At 38.2% G+C, this 23,028-nt stretch overlaps 1 protein-coding gene across 1 annotated transcript in view; it reads left to right on the top strand.

Annotated features, from left to right (window-relative positions):
• LOC149279454 (ninein-like) overlaps positions 1-23,028 on the top strand; it is a 43,601-nt gene that overhangs the window by 3,524 nt on the left and 17,049 nt on the right. The window contains exons 2-16 of the mRNA XM_089501163.1: positions 1,157-1,238; positions 5,469-5,638; positions 10,481-10,520; positions 12,337-12,527; positions 13,297-13,443; positions 13,894-14,061; positions 14,608-14,744; positions 15,586-15,726; positions 16,272-16,446; positions 16,850-16,960; positions 17,429-17,518; positions 17,610-17,748; positions 18,489-18,610; positions 19,324-19,847; positions 20,757-22,742. Coding sequence (XP_089357289.1) covers positions 1,157-1,238; positions 5,469-5,638; positions 10,481-10,520; positions 12,337-12,527; positions 13,297-13,443; positions 13,894-14,061; positions 14,608-14,744; positions 15,586-15,726; positions 16,272-16,446; positions 16,850-16,960; positions 17,429-17,518; positions 17,610-17,748; positions 18,489-18,610; positions 19,324-19,847; positions 20,757-22,742 — 4,223 coding nt within the window. The remainder of the gene's footprint in view (positions 1-1,156; positions 1,239-5,468; positions 5,639-10,480; positions 10,521-12,336; positions 12,528-13,296; positions 13,444-13,893; positions 14,062-14,607; positions 14,745-15,585; positions 15,727-16,271; positions 16,447-16,849; positions 16,961-17,428; positions 17,519-17,609; positions 17,749-18,488; positions 18,611-19,323; positions 19,848-20,756; positions 22,743-23,028) is intronic.

The following is a 23,028-nucleotide window of genomic DNA, read 5'->3' as shown; positions in this document are numbered from 1 at the left end:
TGATAACTTAAGTAAACAGAGACTAAACAATTTAAACTTAATTTTTAATCTGGATACCCTGAGCTTTTTGACCTAGAAGTGGCATCCCTTGCTGCCTTCTTTCTCTGTGGCCCAACATTTGCTGCCTGAAGCAGCCAATCAGTGACAGGAAAGTGCTCTGTTTTGAAATTTAGAGAATGCAGCCCATGCACGCATAGGGAGGTCTGAACAGAAATGCACTCTTGTGTATATTTAACATGAGAATAGAGCTGGACACAAAACCAGCTCTTGTGTTTTTTGTCTTGGGATTCGAGAGTAAAGCCTTTTAATTTTTTTTAATTGTCACGTGACTACTTGCTTGAATTAATCGAGGCCATTGGAAATCCCAGTGTGGCAAAATTTAACACGATTGTTTGAAGGCTCGCTTCATTTGATGTACTAATGCGCGCTTTAGCTATAAAATGGCAGAGCATGGGAAAAATGCATTAAACTGCACATTAAAGAAAAAAAAGACCTGAAGAAATTTACATGTGAATAACTGGTGAACTTGTTTTAGTTGTTTGCGATTAGAATTTTGGTGGCCAACCACAACTGAAGGACTGCAGCAATAAACCTAGTTAATAGCTCAGTGATACCCACATTAGTAGTGTGAGCACATGGCAATTAGTGAGGTCCTAAAAGTCCACCAGAATAACTGCTCCAGTGGTACCGGTTTAACATCCCATTATATCACATACAAACCAGAAGAGAGGATATGTTCAATTACTTATTAGGGTCTAACGATCTATTTGAGACCACCAAGTTCCACGTCTAAACAACCCATCCTAAACTTTATCTATGCAACTGTTGAATTCTTTCCAATTATACATTGGTTAGGCTTTGGCCTTTAATACAATTGTTTTGGTTCTTGGTGGTAGTTACTTGCTGAAAGCCATTGATTTGGATTACAGACACACCTTTGTGGATAAGCCTGGAGCAGAATGAATAGATGTATAAACTTGTCTGTAATAATTCTCTTTGTTTGCCCATTATATAATCTCCTTCTCCCTGGAGGTTACAAACTCTACCTTGGATTAAGTTATGTACATCAACCCCCTGCTTTCTTTTATAACGCTTTCAGTGCCAAAAGTCAAAAACAAAAAATCTGATTTATTTTTCTCTCTCAATTATTCTATAGGTGCACTTTGACCAATTTAAGGAAGCCCTAATTGATGTGCTGTCCAGCAGACTGTCAAACAAAGAAAACTTCCAAGAAACAGGTATTTTGTTCTTTTCTGTTAATTGACAGTTTAACAATTAAAAGAAAATGCTTAAAGGGACAGTAACGGCCCCATTTCTGTTTACGGGAATCGGTGAGGCTAGCGGCTTCAGGGCCTGTGTAATGTAACGCATACCTTATTTACATATCATAAGACTTGCTTATTTTAGGGAAAAAAGCACTGTATCCTGGATTCCAGATAACAAGATTTTTTTCTTAGGGGGAGGGTAACTTTTAACATTGTAATTGTTATGATACGTCTGCCAGGTCTCAATCACTAGTGGAAGTGGACACGCTTACAGTATTTAAGTAGTCCAAGTGTCTCGGTCGGTGCGAGTCGGACTTCCCGTCTGCTCCAGCCTGACAATGCTTTGTTGCATCTCTGTGTTTTCTTGGATCATTATTCGAATTGCCAGGTTGTATAGACGGCTGCTTTGTCTTGCCGTTCACTGTTTACATTGAGCGATCTGTGCTTGGCATCAATTTGTTGCTTGGTGACAGATCGACAACATCCCTTTCATTACAATGTATAGGGAGGAAAATGTGTCTCTCGCTTTACCGTCCTCTTAACGGCTTCTGCTTTGTTCTCAGAGCTTAAGTGAATCTTTTGAGTGTTGCAAACCAACAGGCAAATAGGAGAACATTCAGTCTGTACTGCCAACCCGTTTTAGATTACATTAAGCTTTTTTTTTCATATATACATTTGTCCCTATCTCGGCTCCCTCAACAATTTGCCTCCCAGGAGATGTATTCAGCCGAACACATCTCCTGCCAAATGATATTTAGACCCCAGTCAATCTCACCAAAGGCTCAGGAGGGGTTGTCTGAGACCCCCGTGTGCATGGTTTGTAAGGGAATACCTTCCTGCCAACGACTAACTGCTTTAAGCATTGTCCCTTTAATGGGTGTACCGGCCTCCTCCCACGTGTTCACCTTTTGGAATCCATTTGTGCCGTACATTTTACCTCCCCTGATGCCCCACTTTCCTAGAACCACAGAATGTTTGCTAGGTATAAGTTTGCCATAGTGTTCAGCCGTCCTGGAAGCCCCAATATTGTGTGTAGACACAGCATAACACGTATCTATAATCTGAATTATATAAACAAAGTACATTCATTGTCTTCTACGTACCTTATGTAGTTACATAAATAGGTATCTGTAAGCAATAAAGTCACATAAAAATTCTTGGTAAAGTCCCAGCTCCCACACCCTTACTAAAATACATGATCAGTGCAGAGTCTTTAATATCTTTGTTTATATTCTAAATCTGGTAAAACTGAGCCCAGCCTTGTAATGTCCACTCGCTGTAGGACATTAAGCTCGGTTCTCTTTTTTAGCAGTGAAATTAAAAGTGTTATTATTTTATATGCCTTTTGTGTATCAGTGGGTTGTAATTGAAGTGATGTATTGTCCAAAGCTATAATTGTGGTGCTTTTTACATCTAACAGGCTCTACCACGCTTGGTCTTGCTGAAAAGAGTAGAGCAGGACTCATCAGTCTTGAAGAGAGGCCGTCAGACACAGGTCGCTCAGGATTAGACTTTGTGCGGCTGATTGAAGAGCTCTGAGATCATACAAAAGGAGGCCCCATTAATCCAATGCTTTGAGCCTCCCTGAATCGCATTTATCAGTCTAATCAGTGCTTCCCAATTAAGTGCTCTTAATGGTTCCTCTAATAATTGGCATTTCTTGTGGTGTAATGGTCCATTCACTATAACCAGCAGTGGACCCCTGTGCAATAAATCTCCTTTTTTCACCTCTTACTGGGTGGGCGTAAACAAAATACCATCTAAAAAGGTTATTGTTTGCCATTGATTTTTAGTTTTTGTCCTCATTCCTCATAATGAAAATGGATAAAAATGGTTTATTTATTACGGTAGTATCCCATACAAAAAAAGTGCAAAACTGTGCTCTCATTTCTTGGGTTTAGTTTAAAAAAAAAAAAAAAAAGTGTTCGGTGGAACAGCCACATTAAGTCGGTAAGAAGAATAGTCCGGATGTTTCATTAATATTTTTTCTTTATTTCCCATGACCCTTTAGTGACAATCCATTAAAATCTGACCATCAACTCCAACGTACTTCTTGGATTCTACTTCCATAGTTTTAGCTGACTGTGCATAAGCCTGTTGCCCTCGAAATTGGTTCACAGCCATGCTGAACCTCTGGAAAGCTATTATCACAAAGACCTCAGGGCAAACCGCAACTTAACCCTGATACGACAACACAATATAAGAGATCGTGTTTATATAATTAAGTTGGAAGGAACGAAAACGTGATTAGTATACCGCTGTAGGAGTTGGGACTGGAATAATCTGCGACGTGACATTTCTCCGTCTAAATATATATTCTTTCAGCTCACAGAATGTATATCAGGCCTCCGAGTCCGTTATTAAATTTGCTGCTTACTGACAATTGAAAGCACAGATTAATTGAGAACTACAAAAGGCTAAAGGCTCCTGCACTTGACCTGTCGGTAACCATGAAATCCACAATGGGGGATGGGGTTTGGAAATGATAGGGTATAATTTATTAGCATGTTTCCATCATTACAAATTAGAGACTGACTCAGCTGCTGTTTCATTGAGGGGCTGCTCAAATACCCTCTATCAGTAGACCTCACATTACGCACATTGAAAGCTATAATTTTGGGATGAGAGGACCCGCGGAAGCCAGATAGTCACCTGGGCGGCAGGAACCGTCTTACATATTGTTACAAAATGACATATCCCTTCACTTGTAACAGGGCATGGAAATTAGGATGTGATGGGCTATTAGTCTGCTTTTCTGATTTTGTCCACTTGGGCTTTATCTAACGCCAATCATTACCCATCAGAAGTTCTTATTAGACATTTCCATCCATGAAAATAAAAGTTGCAAACATATAGGAGTGATCTAAAACCTACAGTATAATCTCAAAGGGGAATACATATTACGCAGAATTTAAGGGACCGGTATGTTTATCCTTTTAGTGTGGAAAGTCCTACGAGTGTTTAATACAGATGGGGAGCTCGTACAGACGCTCAAAGGACTTTCCTTTTTAAACTTTTAACATCGAAAATTAGATTTCTTATCATGCAATGTAATTTGAAATGTCTTCTTTCAAGGTGAAAATATATATTTTTTTACAGCACGGATCATTTGCAAATGTCACACTTGAATTGTTATGTACTGACAATGTGCATTTAAGTGTATGTTCCCTTTAATGTACAAGCAGGGTTATGAATTTAAATAACGAGTCCTGCTTTGTTCCACGCCGAGAAAGACCTAGCTCCCTGCTGCTGTCAAATTTCTAAGTTGAGTGTATTGCAGGCACGTAAACTAGTTCTTAACGCTGCATATTAAATAATTTATTTGGCGTATCCCCTTGGTGATTATCTCCAAGCTCACAGCTCCCCTTTTAAAGGAATACATCCCTGCAGGAGCGTTTGATCATAGTTTTTGAAGTGTGAGGCTCAAGAGGTCTGACTTCTTATTGATATGATGGCTGAAGACATCATTTGGCATTTGCAAATCACATGCAGATGTTCATTCTTTGTTTCCTTATTGTTTCACATTTCATTGTTTGTTTCTGACTGACAAAATATTTTCATAGCCCCAACAATATCGGAATTAACACATAGTGGGCAGGATTTAATGATGGTGATAAATCTAGCACAGAGAATTGAGTAACAAACCTCCCATATATTGCAATGGAACAGTAAATAGATAAAAAAACAGGTATTTGGGTCTTGATTAATCAAATAATCCTATATCTGTTGTGTGTGTGTGTGTATATATATATTTTAATATTTCAATTTATATATATATATTTATTTACTTGTGATAGATTTGGTAGAGGAACGGTAGGGAACATCAAGCTGCAAATTCAATAATTGAGTAATAAACTATGATGTCACACCTATTGCAGTTCAACGTTTTAATCAGAATGACTTATTGGAAAAAAGGAAATATAGTTTCGTGGTTTTTTTCACTCACAGGTGCTAGTCAGAAAAAAAAGTTACTCTTGATACAAACTGATTTAGTAGGCAAACATTGTTATTTTGTTCTCTAAATATGTTTATGTGGGCATTTGTATACATTGATGAAGGTCTGTTGTCATATTTATAGACCAAAACGTAGATCTTCTTTGAGATAGGTCCCTGTAGTGGAAATAAAGGATTTGTTGCCCGTGTAGTGGAAGCTGCTTTATGTATTTGAAATCTGAAGCGAAGGCTTAATTTGGTTTCTTTTAGATTGCTCTTCTGAAGCCCAGCCTAAATACATCAAAGATGGCAAGAGGTACGGCAGGAGATCTGTGCCAGAGCTGCAGGACTCCCTTGAAGAGTTTGATGAAGAGACTGTAATTGAAGCCGAGGATAATGGCACACGATCTTCCCAGGTCAGCTCCAGAAATTGTGAAGAGGTAAGATGAATGAAATTAGCGACTGAAAGGGGGATGTTTCTTGATTGTAGACTTGTGCTGCAACCTCGCCGGCTATTATAATTACCTTGAAAAAAATGAATTTGCATTAGAATATACCCTACACCATAGATCATCTGCCAGGATCGTCTTCTAAAAGACACATGGGATCAGCTCAAAGAAAAATACTATGTTTCTGTAATGTGCTTGATAAATGGATATCCCTTTGTGGTGTGTGTATGTTATATACGGTATAATGTTATATAGGAAATAATTGCACCGTGGATATGCTGCACATTAAGTGCATATGATATCTGTATTCGGTTGAGCAGCACAATACAGAGTCACGTTATCATATGAGTAAATGCACCTTGATACATAATACACAAGGCAGTGTATCCAGCATCACTGGGGTATACCTCCTGCCAATTCTGTCTGCCTCTCCACCACACCGCTGCTCGTATAGCTCGTAACAGTTTGGTTGATCTATTTCATGGTTCAAAGAGCAGAGTGAGAAACCTCTGTAGTATTGAGCCTCGGGCCAGGTTCAGCCTTGGACTTTCCCTTTTCGTATCGTCTTTGCCTTCCTCATAGGTATACCTATCATTATAGCTGCCGGTGCCTCTTCAATAATGCCCATTTTCATTAGCCATATTATGCTTTTGGGGTTATCAGCCCTTAACGTTTTCATGCTGCTTCTCCGCAGACAGTTGGGTGATGAAAAAGATTCTAGTAAAATTTCCTAGATTGCCTTAAACATGTTATGCCCATTCTCCTCCTTCTATTCAATGCTTCCTATATTTATCCTATATCGCTTCCACCTTCTAAATGTACATGGTATGGATTAACTGATCGGCTCCAAATTTTGACCCCTTTTAGACCTATATGTGGGATGTTTTGCCCAATCCGTTGGCCTAACTTCTGATTTCTAGAGCATGAAATAACACAAGTGACAGTGTCTGTTTCAGTCGGTTGTCAGGACTGTGCTGGCAAACTCAGTCTCTTGGTACCTATGCAAATAAATCTTCAGTGGAGGAGATAATTAAGAAGTAAGCAATATTTTTTCCTACATTTTTTTTTTTTTAAATAACGTTTTACACCCAAGACTCAAAAGACAATTTTAACATAATGAAATTTTTATGAAAAATTCTATTTAATGCCGTTTTTAATACCGCAGGATTACCAAGCAAGTGCAAAACACAGGTGAATAAACGGAGAATATAACTGGAATATTGATTAGCTGAGTTTCCCAGAGACACGGTTGAGTTGAGAAGCGGAGGCTTATGTATAAGGCTGTCTCTCAAGGCGCCGATCGCCTGGCACAGCTGTTTCTTGCCGCATGTTTAATTATGTTCTGGCTTCCAGTTCTCCCAGTTCCCCGATTGCAGTTCATGGCACTGATCGTAGCTACGTTATCTCCAGGCGGGTTGCAAGCACCAGACAACTCTCAAATTAAGTGCAAGACATTTAATAATCTTCACCCCCCCAATACTAAATTACATTTTGACATGTGTAAGTTAATGTTCCTCATTGATGTTTCGGTATGTGAGATTTCTGCCTCTACGGATAACGTACACCGATGTTAATTATGTTCCAGATTCATCGTTATTTGAACTTTTCTGAGAAAATTTAATGCGTGAGTCTTGCATCCATCAAATCATAATCATACTTTTTTCAAGGTGTAAAGAGGGTCTGGTAATTAAGGAGCTGTAATCACCTAATTGGAATGAAAATGGTAGCAAAATCTATCTGTTTGTGATTTGTTTTGGAGACCCAGCTGTAATTCATTTTAGAAAACCTTATTACCGTATGCAAATCTATCTGTACTAAGGCAATTTAAAATGTAATTTACGTGATGCTCTACTTAGAAAATGTTTGTGTTTTAAGTATCGATATTAGAGGAGTCCTAGGGGAATCGGTGAGTGGTCTTTCTTGTATGGGAGGGATGTTGGCTGTAATTTTGGATTTGTTTCTAGAAAATGTTCCCTGATTTGAAGTTGGACTTTAGTCTAAAATTTGCAGAGCCCTAATTGCCATATGAAAAATTCCTCTGCCCAAAAAGAAGGTATTTTTATCTAAAATTATAGATACAATAACATTATCTAAAGCAGGGCAATGGATTGCCAAATGTTGTTAATGGACTTTCTTTCAAATTCTGGATCAGAACACTTTCATGGAAGTCCAACCCTTCTATGCATCTAACGGGGTTTGGGCGGTGCTCTATTTGGGGTTATATGGAAAGCTATAATTCGGGTGCAGTTTTTAACACCATAGCATCCGATATAATAGTCTGATCAGCTAGGGATCTATTGCAGAATTCATAAAGACCCTGTCTAGTTTGAGAAGTAAGATTACAGCCCTTTTCTAAAAACGTAAAACAAAAATGAAAGAAAAAATATTAGAATCATATTAGCTTGTTTTACTTTTTGTATATGACTTATTTTTTAGTTTCTCTGCCTTTTTTGCTGGAAAGCTTTATAGTGTTCTGGGTGTTGTTCTTCAAACAATACTGGCATCATCCCAGATGCCCCTTGTTTGTCCTCATTAATATTTCAGGGCCCTGTAACGGTGCATTCAGAATGCTGCTTCTGTTAATGATTACGCAGTAAGACTACGATCCAGATTTCCTTACCTTTCCTTCTATAGAGAGAATACACCTGGAGGACATATCAAAAGGGACACATAGTCACCTGTGGCTTCTATGGGTGTTCTATAATTAGTTAGTCCCATTAGTTAAATAGCCACTCAAGACAAGAAATATATCCTATCTATCTATCTGTCTATCTGTATATAATCACTACGGTTAGGCGTTTGGTTTTACATTATGATTATTCTTTGAGAAACCGCTTAAAATTAAGATACATCCTCCTCATTATCATCAATTAATGATGATTTTGTACTTTTTATCCCCAAATAAACCACAATAGAATATGAATTCTGCTGGGAGGATCTACTAGCAGATGCTGTGTATATATATATATATATATATATATATATATATAACTATATAAGCTTCTAGTTACCCCCCATGGGTGTAAAATATCCGATTCCTGCATAATGTGCGCAGGCTCTGGATGATTTAATAAGGGTGGGGAAAAATTCAAATTAATCAGCTGAATCCAGCATTAATTTTATTGTCACTCAGGAGTGGTAACAATAGGTGTATGAAGTGGAACAATATGTTTGCCAACTGGCCCTCAGATTTAATTTGTGTTGAAGTTCAGGTTTAATATTTATTTAACATATATTTTTAAAATGTCTGTAGCCAGATGACAGATACCTTTGTTAGGCTTTTCACAGTTTGATGACTTCCATTGACCCCTTGATGATATATATATATATATATATATATATATATATATATATTCTAGCGGTTCCTGCTTCTGTCTTATATTAGGGCACCTCTTATATCCTTTATGGACTAGAAATTAGCCACATGTTTGATTAGTGATTTTAGTTGGCTAATACACTGAGCTTTCCTAATCTAACGTCCATTCATAAAGAAAGCAAAACAGCTGCTACCAAACATCACAATGGTGTTTTTATTAAAGGGACCTCTAAGTACCAGGTATTTGATAATACGAAGATGTCCTTTCTTTTTAAGGGGATGCCCCAGCTGTTAAATGCACTTTAGTGCATATGATGGCTGCTTGGTCCCTTAAAATATTCGCTTTAGCATATGTATAATACGGGGCATTTCACAGAACCCCCCCATATATTTTTGCCCGTTTCCCCACCCTAGCTAAATGGCGTGCAGGAGACGTGCGGAGCTTGCACTTTCCTGACACAGACAATCAGTCAGATCATGGAGTAGGGCAACGTTATTTGTAATAATAATAATAATAATAATAATAATGCATATTACCCACAGAGGAGGATGGGAAACGTAAACTCTGCCTTTTAAAAATATTTTATATAGATCATAATGTAGCGTAGAAAACATAAAACAAAACTTCCGCCTATATGGCCGTATATTGCCACGTATAATGAAAACTTGGAAGAGGGGATTGCTTGAATATGCATTGGCCACACGCAAAACGCATTTAGCACCGCAGGCTTTGTGGTAGCTATTGTTAAACTTGCATTGTTTGGCTTGTTACACTTTTTACATTGTAGAACTTGGTGTTACATCCTTTTCTTGGTGGAAACTTGGTTGAATATCGAATGAATAGACTTCTAGCCCCCGATGGCTCCGTTGTTCATTAAATTAGTCCTATATTCTGCGTGGGAACAAAAGTCTGTCTCCAGCAGCAGATGGCTGAATACGGGAGATTTCTAGGTTGTTATGGAAAGTGGCCTCAATGAGTGAGCTGCATGGGTTGCAGATGCCGGGGCCGGCATGGGCCACTCCTGGCCATCTGTTTTTAAGCCCTAGGAAGCATCTGAGAATGTTAACAATAGCAGTCCCTCCTTATAGGCTTGTAATAGGTGTGACCCGCCAATCCAACATGGGGCAAATCTGTATGACAATAGCTGTGGACAACACCAACATACATGTTGCATAGCAACAAGTTGGCATTTGTGTGCTTGAGAAACTTTGGAGGCCATTTTGGAACTGTTCTGACCTATGACCTTCTTCTAGCTTCTCTAGGATAAAAGGGCTTCTGTCAAGCTGTCCGTTCTGTTATTAAAATAGCAATAGCAGTTCAAATGAATAATAGAGACATTGATATCGAGAGGCCAAGAAGTGCTCACAGCTGATGCGATAACGGCTAAGATCACGCTGCGGAAAATGAACAGGAGTCCCAGCAATGTCCGAATCACTCAAAAAAAGAGAAAAAAACCCACACGATTCAGAGCGATATCATTCAAAGAATAAACCTATAATATATTTTTCCCTTGCAGCTGTGGAAGAACGAAGAAGGAGAAGAGTATGAAGCCGAAGGTATATAAATCACCGTTATACAAAAAAATTTAACGTTTGATGCCGTTATTATCATATTTCACTTACGTTATTAGTAACCCTTTCTGTTTAAAGGTTTTCACTGTGTTAGAAGACCTGCATATGAAATGAATGTGTTAAAAGAACAATGTCCCCTAAGCAGCACAAAAGTATTTGTGAGCCTGCAAAAAGATTCATTTGATTCATAGAAAATTGTTATATGATATTAGCCGGCATACCCGGCTCTGCTCATGTAGAACATCACGATGTTTTAAATTAATTATAATATTGTGGGGTAATACCTTTACTTTTACTACACAAGAAGAAGAGGTTAGACATTATGATTGTTAGGACAGCATCATATAATATAAATATGACCCATATCTTCAAACTCCTTATTCATCATACCCAGATGATTGTTGGCAGGTTAAATCGTTTCAGCCCAGATATGCCAACAGCACTTTGACTCTAATTTATCAATGCCCACAATCTACCTCCTGCACCTGGTATTGTAGCGGCTTGGCCCGTGGTGTGTTTGTTGTAAGGAAGATTAAGGGGATCTACTCTGAAATCACACCTTCTGTCTCTAAATTGCATTATCTTAATGGCGGCTCCAGGCAAGGAAGGCTGGAGCGTTTGGAATCATATACTGTGGTTTCAAAGTTTCCACTAGTGAGTGACTCTAATATCAGCTCTAATTGCAAAAGATGAAGGAGGACGGAGATTCCCCCTCATTTCTCTTCTCAGAAATGTTCTATTCTAGACTTTGTTATATGACACTACTTAAGTTTTACGTGTAATGTAAGGGTGTTTTACTTTGGTGGTAGATAAGTGGAACAGCCTCCTAGTAGAAGTAGTGGAGGTTAATACATTGAGGGAATTTAAACATGCATTGGAAAAGCTTATGGCTATCCTGAATCTACAATGAGACCAAGGACTGATCCAGTCTTTATAGCAGGACAAACTGCCATACAAGCTGGGCCAAATGGTTCTTCTCATCATTCTGTTTCTATATTTTATAAGCGTAAGCTATCTCGAATATATTCTTGTGCACTGCGTTTATAACCGTTTTCAAGAAGCAGGTGTCAAGGCTACTGTTTCAGCTCTAGATTGAAGGATACAAACATTTTTTACAGCCAATATTTAAAAATGTAAAGTCTACAAAACACCAGACGGTGCCTGCCTTGTAAAAACCAGATAGATTAACTGGTCCCTGTAACCTTAATTTGTCAGGTTAACGTGTGCGCAGCTTCTGTAGGCTAATGAAAGCTTTGCTGTCTATGATCACGTACAGGCTGGAGCTGATCGGGTCACAGGTTCTATCATACACTCCGGCGAGGGTACAGGCTGCCTTCTCACCCCCGTGGAGGCCATTCATGCATCCTGTTGAGTGACAAACTGGTTAAATGCTCTACTAATGTGTGCGCCATTGTGTAGCTATAGAAGAAATCAATGCACGAGGCCAATATCCATAAAATGCACCTGTTAGGAGGACACGGTGGAAGCATGGCTCAGTCCTAATGCTTCACGGGACAGTTTGTAACATTAATATACTAAGCGGATTAACTAATATAAAAGCTAATATAAAAACATGCTTGTGGGATATCGGTTTTCTATTTATGGGTTAGGATAGATATTTTCTTCTCCAATAAGTTTGCTCAGTTGTTACTGTATGTTTTGGTGAAAATATAACAGAGACCGTCTCCCACAATGTCTCCATACATCATTTCCCACTGTTGAACCTTGTTTGATGTATTTAGTATGAATGTGAGTGCGTTGGACATAATGGTTCTTATTTTCTGATTTATTTTTGCATCAGGCCAGTTACGGTTCTGGAATCCTGATGACCTCAGTGCTTCACAGAATGTCCTATCTCCAACTCAAGACTGGGTGGAAGAAAAGTTGCAGTTGGTCTGTGAAGACCTTGGGATTACCCGTGACGGTCACTTGAACCGCAAAAAACTCATCTCTATCTGCGAACAGTATGGCCTCCAGAATGTAGACAAAGAGGTAATGGGTCCCAACAAAAAAATCTTAATGTCCACATCCAGAACACATCTGACCCACGATTTGTTAGCAAAAACTCCTCAGTTTGGGAACACTTACAATACCCATCTACCTATTCTTACTTCATTCCGTAACAATGTTGTTACAGTTCAGTTACTCATCTTCTAGAGCTTTAGTTACTTTCCTCGTTTTAATCGGAATTCTGTGATTTAAGATGCTGTAGGTCTTGGTTATCAAAGTGAAATATTTACCGTCCATTTTGGATAATCTTTAATAATAATCTTTATCGGAAAGTCATTTTAAGGCATTTATTATTACCTACTTCATTAGAAATTTTCCTTTTTAAAGTCACTGCTATTTTGGGGATGTGTGGCATAAAACCCATAATGTAACATTTACTACTTAAAGGAACAGTCTAGTGTCCCATGCAGCCTCACCAAGAAATAATGCACTTACTTTATAAGTACTTTAATGCGTGCTCTTCGACCTGTAGTGACTCACCTTTAGGAGAAGCTGCAGTGCAACACCACTGTGGTGCTGTTTCCATTCATCTCCTGCAGGTCAAGTAGTTCAGGGTTGGGGACGCAGGCCAATGATTATAAGGGGATTCTGCACACATTTAAAGGGACCAATCAGCTCTCGTATTTTTTTAAAGTGCTGGTTGGTCTTAATTGTTTCCACAAATGGCTACTTTGGTTTTCCTCCTTCCTTTCAGTATTTCCTTATATTGCTCAATACTGCCCTCTAGTGAAAAAAGACTGTTTCATTGCAGGTCCTTGAAGATGCCTTTCAGAATCTGGGCCAAGATGACACAATGAGCCTTCAAGACTTTTTCTATGAAGTGTGTAAAAATACCAAGCCTCTTACCCCATCATCCTCTACCCCATATCGACAACTAAAGAGACATTTATCTATGCAGGTAAAGGCACAATGTAGCAGCTTCTTTGATAGAACAACAATTGGGCCACAGAATGAAACTGATTGACTATCATAGCTACAGATAGAGGTAAAGTCATGGAGCAGATGACTGTTAAACCAATTTCATGGAATGATGTTTCCCAATTTGGTAGAAATAAAGAATCCTTTTGATTTAAGTTCTACTAATGCCCCCTAAAATAACAAAATTAATTGTTTATGTTTGTACTTGCTGGTTTTAGCATAAGTATCACAAGTTTAGTAGTAATCTTCAACTTACCTTCTGCAAACTTTTCTGTTGATTATAACACAACTAGTACAAATATCTTTCACATGTATTTCCTGAGCTTCACACATTTTTTAGAACTTGCCAGTATGTTCAGTATTAGATAAGCCGTCATGCCTTCCAGCTCATGCATAGAATTTGACATCTTTCTTCCTCTCTGGATTTCAGCCCTACGACGAGAGTGGAAGGCGAACGATTACTCCATCGTCCATGACTGGGTCTGTAGGGTTCCGTCTGTTTTCGAAGCTTGATGATGGTACCGGCTATGGTTCAGTGGAAGATGTGATAGACCTATGGCAGGAAGACGGCGTGGAGAACAGCCAAGCCATCCTTAAGGTTCGCTCAAATACCTAAATGCCTCACTAAACGTTTAATTTAATGTGCAAGTTTCTGATTACTTCTGTTTTGCATAATGTACACAATGTGAATAGGGTGATTAGGTAAACAGCTTTTAGGTATTATGTGTATTTTTTAATTGTTAAGCATTCTTTACTGGCTTAGTTTTAGTTGATCAGTTTTAGTTTATGACTATTGATGGGTTTTTTTTGGGGGGGGGGTCACTGTTCTATACCTGACCCAGCAGCCTCCACCCCTGCATGTGGAGAGGTCCTCCTCCAGTCTGAATTTTCTATGTGCATAGTGTCTTATCCCACCACTCCACCTCCATATTACATGGAAAATATAACTCTTGTCTCTGCAGTATATATGGCTGGCTATGATGTACTAGGGATGCCATACACCTGGGATGATTGGCCACAAATCTTGCCAGTCTGTCACCCACCGGATCTGCCTCCCAAGGACTTGTTGTCCTGGTTCAAAATATGCTCTAACTGAGTGATTAATGATCTTTACTAACCTATCACTCTTGTTCTTGTTCTTCAGGCATTGGATTTCAATTTGGAAGGGAAAATAAACCTCACAGAGCTCACAATGACTCTTGAAAATGAGCTTTTGATGACCAAAAATGAAGTGTACCAGGCAGCCTTGACCAGCTTCCGCTCAGAGATCAGATACTTGTTGTAAGTTCTCTCCTCCTCTTTTTTTTTTTTTGTAAATAAAATTTTATTAAGATCTGAAATTGTAGCAAATTGTCATGCATCATGAGAAATACATTACATTGTAGCATATAACATAGAGAAGATGTTTAGCCAAAGCACCACACAATTCGTACAGCATTGAAGGCAAAAGAATGACCAAAGTAGGGTTCTGTGTACGCTGGTGTATGATAAAGGTACAATACATCGCATACAGTAGTCATAATGAGACAATTGCGTAGTGGAACCCAAGATTCGGATCTAGAGATTTTCAAAAAGAGGTAAATCCGTAAACCAGGCAACGGTGTAAACAAAACAAAACAAAAAAACGATAAGAAAGTAAAACAAAGTGGAATATACAACATTTTTTGTATTCTAAGGTTCGCACCATGTTTTGTCTGCTCCTCAGTCTTTGGTTATATTGGCGAATTGTGTATCTGTGATCTGCTTTATCCTACGGGAGTACAACAGACTAACAATTCCCAAAACACAGAACCGAAACCACCTCTGCTTTGTCTGTGTCTTATGTAAAGCAGTATGCTTTCAATAACATTATTGTACACTTCTGTGGACTGCATTTCTTTATGGTGTTAATACAATTGATTAAAATTGATATGTATGATGAATGTCATTAGAAGTTTGAGAATCGGACCATAGGTGGTAAACGTAACTCCAGTTTTACATAATTTAGTGTCATGTAACGTTCTGAGACTCTAATCATTTTTGCTTACACCAACTTTTCCTGGAACGGAAGCTGATGTACGTCTGATCACCGCATGTATGCAGTACTGCAGTTTGATATATAATTATTTTCAATTCCCCATAGAGAACGAGCTGATCAAGCTGCCAGAGAGAAAGAAAAACTTCGATTGGATTTGGAAAGAAATGAAAGGTTCAAGAACATGATGGCTTCAGAGGTGGATGACCATCATGCTGCCATCGAGCGGCGCAATGAATACAACCTTCGGTGGGTCAAGTATTCTCCAAAGCAATCTTATGCTTTTGTATTACAATTTTCGCTGCAGCTATTGACTGTGTGTTCTCTGCTTTTCTGGGTGGACTTTGTCACAGATTCACTCTATAGAAGGCTTAGAAAGATGTCCTCTATAGAAGTGACATTTGCACACTGTATTTATTGGTGTGTGGAGGTATTTACATATAGAAGCATGATGTGTAAGCCACATCGGAGTATACTAATAGGTTGAAAGGCTGTATTGCTGTAGCTGCAGAAAAGATTTATGCCGTTACGTGTATAAAGCTATTGAAGAACAAATTGACTGCTGCATGTATTTAGTTTACTTGTCAGCACATTTCCTTCATATTTTGCTTATGTGGGACTAGAACTTTTTGGGCAGAAAAAAATCAATACAGAGGCATTTGCAAAAAACATCATCATATCTCATCATATCCACAGGGAATAATAAAATATGTAGTTTTGTATTGGACTGCCAATAGATTCCAGTTTTATCACTGCCCAAGCAAAATATGTGATGACTATTTTACTCTAAATAGTAAACTTGATGAGGAATATAAAGAAAAAACCACGGCGCTGAGATCTGAACTGCGAATGGAGAGGGAGCTTATCTTACAGCAGACCAGTCGCCAAAGAATGGAACTGGAACACGAGCTGGAAAAAGTGAAAACAGAAGAGAATAACCTCAGGGATCGCCTTACGTTGTCTCTAAAAGTATGAATATTCATTTAGAGATTTCTTCACAGCAAGTTAAATTTCACCTTTTTTCATATATCACTAAATATATTAATCACCAATGAGTTAACTATACAGGCTAAACAGAGGCATTTATTCACTGTTGGCAGGATAGATTGGTATCAACTCCATCGCCTCACTACTCATAATGAAGGGTCAACACTGGCAAGTTTCTCCAGCATGGAATACTCAACTGGCCCTATATAATGAATAATTTAATGTCTGAGGCAATACTTGCCCTGGCCTGGGTTGTCGGTAGATGAAACAGGGAATCCATGCCTAGCAGAACAGCAGAAGTCATGTCAGTGTCTTTGGATGGTGATTCTGTTCACCTTTTTCTTTCAAACCTTGTGGTGTAAACTGTTTATATTCCTTTTCTTAGGAAAGCACCCGTTTAGAGAATGAGTTGTTGGAGACATCGGAGAAGCTGGTTGAATATGAGACACTGGCAAACAAGCTACAAAGAAGTCTGGATAACATACTGAGAGAAAAGGTGAGTGACACCGAAAACATAGCATGCAGCATATAGCTCTCCATCTGTGTCAAACTACAACGCTCGCGATCCCTTATCAGCTGTTTCTAAAGGAAGTTATTACCTCCTAACATATGAACTCTTTAAATCGCAGTGTTAATACTCGACACTTTTTAGGCACTGCCTGATAGAGTTCAGTTTTTTAATTCCCGAATACGCAGGACCATGTGATTTTACCCGAAGATACAAAATCCTTGCTGTACGTAATGATGACGGCTCAATTTTGTCCAGCTTTATCATGTGTTCTATGCAAGTATGTTTATATAAGCAGATTTAGACACGACCGGAACATAAATTAAGGTGGTACGCAGTTTAGTGATGCCCGGATGTCTTTCTGTGTCCTTAACAAAAAATAAACTAGTCAGCAGTTTGGTGGAAGATCAGTTCCTGACAGTTCATCACTTTTTGTCCATGTGCTTGATATTGCAGTTTGGTGACCTGGATCCCACCTGCATAGAGTTTTTCCGCCAAGAAGAGAAGTTGGCCCAGATGAGAAACGAGTATGAACGGCAGCGCAGGGTAAGCAGATTAATGAAAGCATGGCATCTTTTATAATTCTTGAAGGGCTGGAATTTTTATGGCTTCTGATCTTGTCTTTGAATATGCTCAGGACCTGCAAGATCAGATTGATGAACTTCAGCTGGAGCTTGAGGAGTACAGAATGCAAGGTGTCAGAAGCTTCAGGTCGTCATTAAAGAATTCCTTGTCTTTTGAAATGGACAGTAAAAATGTCATGGAATCTGACCAAGGTAAAAATAAAAAGCTTTGAGGGCAAAACCACATTCCATATGTAGCCTTCTGGAGCTTTTGTGCTTGAAAGTGTTTAGTTGTGTCAAGTATGTTTTGTTTGTTTTTACCAGTAAGAGTTGTCATATATGTCATATATATTTCTAAAGTTATCATTCCACCTTAGTAGACCTGTAGTCTATACATAATCATTCTAACCATTTATTTAAGTATTTCTGGACTGATATTGATTTCACGTCTTCACATCACGGAGCAGTAGAGCAGTGATGGCGAATGCTTTTTGGGACTGTGTGCCCAATTTTCTGCATTAAACCAAGTTGCACACCTCAAAGTCCCAACACTATCTCCTCCTATATATTTCTCTTTATCTCTAATTTTTTTTAAATATCTCTCTTCTTTCTCACCATCTCTTAATTCATGTGGTGGGAGCATGAGGTCTGTCCCTGCAGACCTTTGTTTCAGTTCTCCACTGCAGACCTTTATTTTGGGCCTGGATGCCATAGCAGAGGCCTTGGCGTGTTCATTGTGGCATGCATGCCATAGGTTTGCCATCACTGCAGTAGAGTACGAGATTGACCGGGCTTCATAGTTTTGTTGAAAACAAAGATCCCAGTAAACTAGTCTTTGGGAATACAAGGTGTATGTTCTCACTATATCCTTAAATTGCCTTGGTCCTGAGATGCTGAACTGAGGGTGGATAGTACTTTTATCGGGTCAGAATTTATGTGGAATCTATTTTCAGGTATTGGCTCTGATGACTGCCCACCATTAAACATAAGCATCGAAGCAGAAATGGCTATTGAGCAGATGAGGGAGCAACATCAAAGGGAAGTCGAGCATCTCAGAGTGGAATTAGAGTCCAATGTATGTACTGCTTGTTCAAAATGATGACCGTTTTCACGGGTAGTTAAAGAGAATGTTGATTTTTTTTTTTTAGCTGTGTGTGTGTTTTGGTTCTTCTAAAGAAACTAAAACGATGGAAACTTTTTGAGAGCAAAATATCATCAACCTTTTGACTATGCCACATTATTAAAAACTTAACCACCCATGTATAACTTTGTTGAAGCATTTAAAATACTGTTTCCTCTTTTCTGATAGCTGCACTAGTATTTTAAATATAAATATAAATATAAATATATATATATATACACATAAACACACACACCCACACACACTTTTACATTAAACGATAGAAACAGTTGGGAGACACAAGATGTCTACTGTTATTCAAATATATTATCAAAACTATAATAGATTGTTGAACTAAGTCTGTTTATATTCTTTTGATTAATCTCAAATTACCTATATCTTAAAGTACCTCATTATCATTGCAATAGCTTGTGAAATATGTATTTAAAACCAAAGCTAAAACAATTAAAAATTAAAATCCAAAAAGTTAAAAACATTTGCTAGAATAGATTGCTGATTACTCCCAATGTTCTTTCTAGATCATGACTCTTTTTTGGGGGGGTGTTTGTTTTGCCCCATAACACATTACCTTGAAATAATCGTTTTGAAGGTTGTTTTGTGTAAGCAATTATCTCTTTAAAAAAAACTTTAAACATTGTTTACTTCAGGTAACCCGTTATGAAGAACAGGTGAAAGAAATAAAATGTTTATATGAGAGGGAAAAGGAAATAATCCAGCAAAAATCCAAAGAGGAGGCTGAGAAAACTGAAGCGCAAATACATGTTCTTAAAATGAGGCAGGTGGAAGTGGATGCTGAAATTGTTACCCTGAAGGAAGCTCATCAGGTAGCAGAATCTGAACACAAGCTCCAGATCCACAACATGGAAGCAGAATTTAACAAACAAAGAGCCCAACTGATAGACCAGCAAGCTGCCATTCAGCTTCAGCTTGATGAGACCAAAAGTACCTTCCAGATAGAAAAAGAGGAATTGATCCGAAAAGCAGAGGAAGCTGAAAGGGACTTGGAAAAAAAATTGGTTGAGAGGGTAAGAATGTTGGAGGAAGAGAAGGAACATTTGGAGCACAGCTATAATGAACAAATAGTAAAACTGCAAGAAAGACATGACATTGCATTTAATGAGCTCACCGTAAAACTGTTGGAACAGCATCAACGTAACCTCCAAGAAGACAGGTGAGTGATTCAAGTGGGGGTGGGTATTTTGTCAAAATGCCTCCTTTTTTCTCTATACTTTTCTACCCGTGTGTACATGGACAGAGATGTGTGTTACATCCCTACAATTTTCTTTTCAGTTTGTGTTTTTTGAGTTATGACCTGTTTTTTAGTGTAACGTTGTCTAAAACATTTTGCCAATGTCATTTAGATTTGAAGAGAGCCTGATGGCTTTTGCTAATCAGGCCTCTAAAACAAGTTGTGTGCAAGTTACAAGAACCCTGAAAAAGTAAAGGCTATTACATGTTAAAAATATATTAATGGTAAAGCATATGTATGTGTGTGTGCATAATTTATAATATCACATACAAATTGTGTATTTTGAGTTTTCCATACAGAATGGTTTCCTGTTGCAAGGAATTATATAGTTATTTATATGAGCGTATGTATGTATATATTCATGTAAATCGCTTAACTATAACGTCTCCTTTTTTTTTTTTTATTATAAACCTGGAACATATAGCATAGGTTACAGCTCGCCTATTCTAAACCTAAATCTCATTTGAATGTTTACTGTTGTGTTTTGATGCAAAAATCTGCTTTGCAGTTCTGGTAGGAGTGATTTCTCCTCTGTCTGTTTTAAGTGGATACAATTATAAACTTTATTTTGTGCCTGAAGCTATTATCTGTGTACCACACAATGGTGTTAGAAACCCAGCTTGCTGTAGAGTTTGTAAATTTTAAAAATGGTATCCCCAAAACCCTGCAGGTGGTGTGGATTTCAGGAAGTAGACTTCTTTTCAAACATTTAATGTGCTCCATTCAGTTTAAATATCTAATAATTAAAGTTTCTGGTTAACTATTACAAATAAAACGCATAAAATTATTTGCAATATGATTTCAGTATTATTCTATGTTGGCCATATTTAGGGAAAAAATGGAAACTGAGTATAATAGAAGAATATCTGAATTGGAAGATAGATTTGCAGAGGAATTTGAACAGTCTACAAGGAATCATGGAGAAGCCTTAGTAAATCTTGAAAATAGGTTCAAAAGTGACTTCAAAGAGGTTGAAGATCGGCACACAAAAGAGAAAGCCAAGTGGGAACTAGAAAAGGAAAAAATCATTCAAGAGAGTACAAAGGCGTGCAGTAGACTACAGGAAACATTAGAAAATGAAAAGGTTAATGCGTGTGCTGCGCTTTCACAGGAGAAGGAACTTTTGGAGAAGGCGTACAAGGAACACATAAATAAAGTAATTGCAGAAAAAGATCAAGTGCAGAGAGAGTTGGAACAACTAAAGTTGTCTTCAGAAGCACTATCCTCTAAAATCATCCAGCTGGAAAATGATTTGAAGGAGGAGTTGACAGAGAGAGATGAACAGTTGAGCCAAACAGAGGGAAAGGTTCAAATGCTACAAAACTCAATTGAAAAACTAAAACAAGAACATGCGACAGAGAAAGAACAGTGGAATTCCAGACTCCGAAAGTTAGAAGCACTGTATGAAGATGCTTGTGTTCTTGCAAAAAATAAGAAAGGGAGCATGCTAAGTGAAATAACCACACTCCAAAATACTATTTGTGAACTGCAAAAGGAAATCACTCACTTGTCAAAAATGCAGGAGAAATACAAGTTCTTAGGAAATGAAAATTCAGACTTAAAAGTTGTTGCGTCTCAGCTCCAAAACACCTCAGTCCTCCTTGAAGAAGAAAGAATTGTTCTGAGGAACCTACAAAATACACATGAGGAAACTGTCAAAGAAAATGTCAGATTGAATTCCGAAATCTCTAGATTACAAGAGAAACTGGATGTACTAGAGAATAACCGCATCGTAATTGGAGCAGAGGGAAAAGTAGCCTTGGAAGTTCTGGCGGACGGAGAAGGTCATGGCCAAGTTCACAGTGATATCGCTCACCATTATGTGGAAGCCTTACAAGATGTGAATCGAAGACTTCAGTACAAAATGGAGGAGCTTGAACATACAACAGAGGTGTTAAGAGATCTTGAGAAATGCTACAAGGACACTAAAATAGAGAATGGTCATCTCAGAACCCAAGTCCTGCTACTTCAGGAAAATTTAAACCATTGTACTTTGGAATACAGCCTTGTAAAAGAAATCATAAACTCTGAGGATTTCGAACTACCCGAGCTGGAAGAAGCTCCTATCACGATTCCTGGGTTAAAAATGCTGTTGGCTGTTGCCAAAAAGGAAAATATACAGCTTAAGGAAAATATGAAATTGATGGAGTTTAAAAATAAGGAAGCTATGGAAAACAATAGAGCCCTTTCCACTGATGTCTTGTGGCTGCAAAAAGAGATACAAAATATGGAAGAAATGGCAGAAGCGTCACTGAAGCTTGAAAATATGTATGAGGACACAAAGAAGGAAAATAAGGAACTCAACATGCAAGTTACTCAACTACAGGAGAAGTTACACAAGTTGGAAAGGAAACCATTAATAAAGTTAGTGTTTGCAGATAAAGAAATTCAAACAGCTGACTCAAAAGGTGACGTAAACCGTTTAGGGCACGGTGCTGAACATGTTGAAACCCAATCGCCAAGATCTCAGAAACACCAAACCAACCTTCAACTATGTGAACTGGAATATTCTGAACCCAGGACAAATGAGGTAGATGATAAAAGATACAGTGAACACCATATGGCAAAACAAAAACAAGAACTACTGAAACATTCTGTTCCGATATGCAAAAAGATTCGAAAATTAGAAGACAACCTAGAAGAAGCGAATAACCTTTCTACCAGTCCCCACAACGTGTTGGTAGAGGATTGTGCATTGAAAGCAAGAACTTGTGAATTGAGTCCGCGAAATAGGAATAATTCTGAAAAGCAGCATGATGTTGTGCCTGCACTCCAGAACAAGTGCTTTGAAATGCAGAGGAAAGTTGATCTCCTGAGGTAACAACCATGTGCAATCTTATGTTGACTTCAAACCTACCAAGAATCTATCTACTTTACTACTGTTTTCAACACTTCTAGAACTAACACTCAACTGCAACTCCAAGGAGCGGCTCAGTGTGACTAAAATCTATGTTTATCTGATTAACAATCTCAATTAACCAAACCTTCAGCTTTCTACAGAGGCTCTGTTTTTCTCTTGGCTTACGGGAACATTTAATTCTAGGAATAAACTACGAAGACACGGAAAATATCGTCATGCCTTGTTTGTTCTGATTAATGCTAA

This window comes from Sceloporus occidentalis, unplaced genomic scaffold, assembly GCF_023333645.1.
Source record: "Sceloporus occidentalis isolate IW3139 unplaced genomic scaffold, rSceOcc1.0.p SCAF_165, whole genome shotgun sequence".
Taxonomy (NCBI): Eukaryota; Metazoa; Chordata; class Lepidosauria; order Squamata; family Phrynosomatidae; genus Sceloporus; species Sceloporus occidentalis.
The sequence above is the reverse complement of the archived record's forward strand: the minus strand, read 5'-3'. Positions and strand labels throughout refer to the sequence as shown.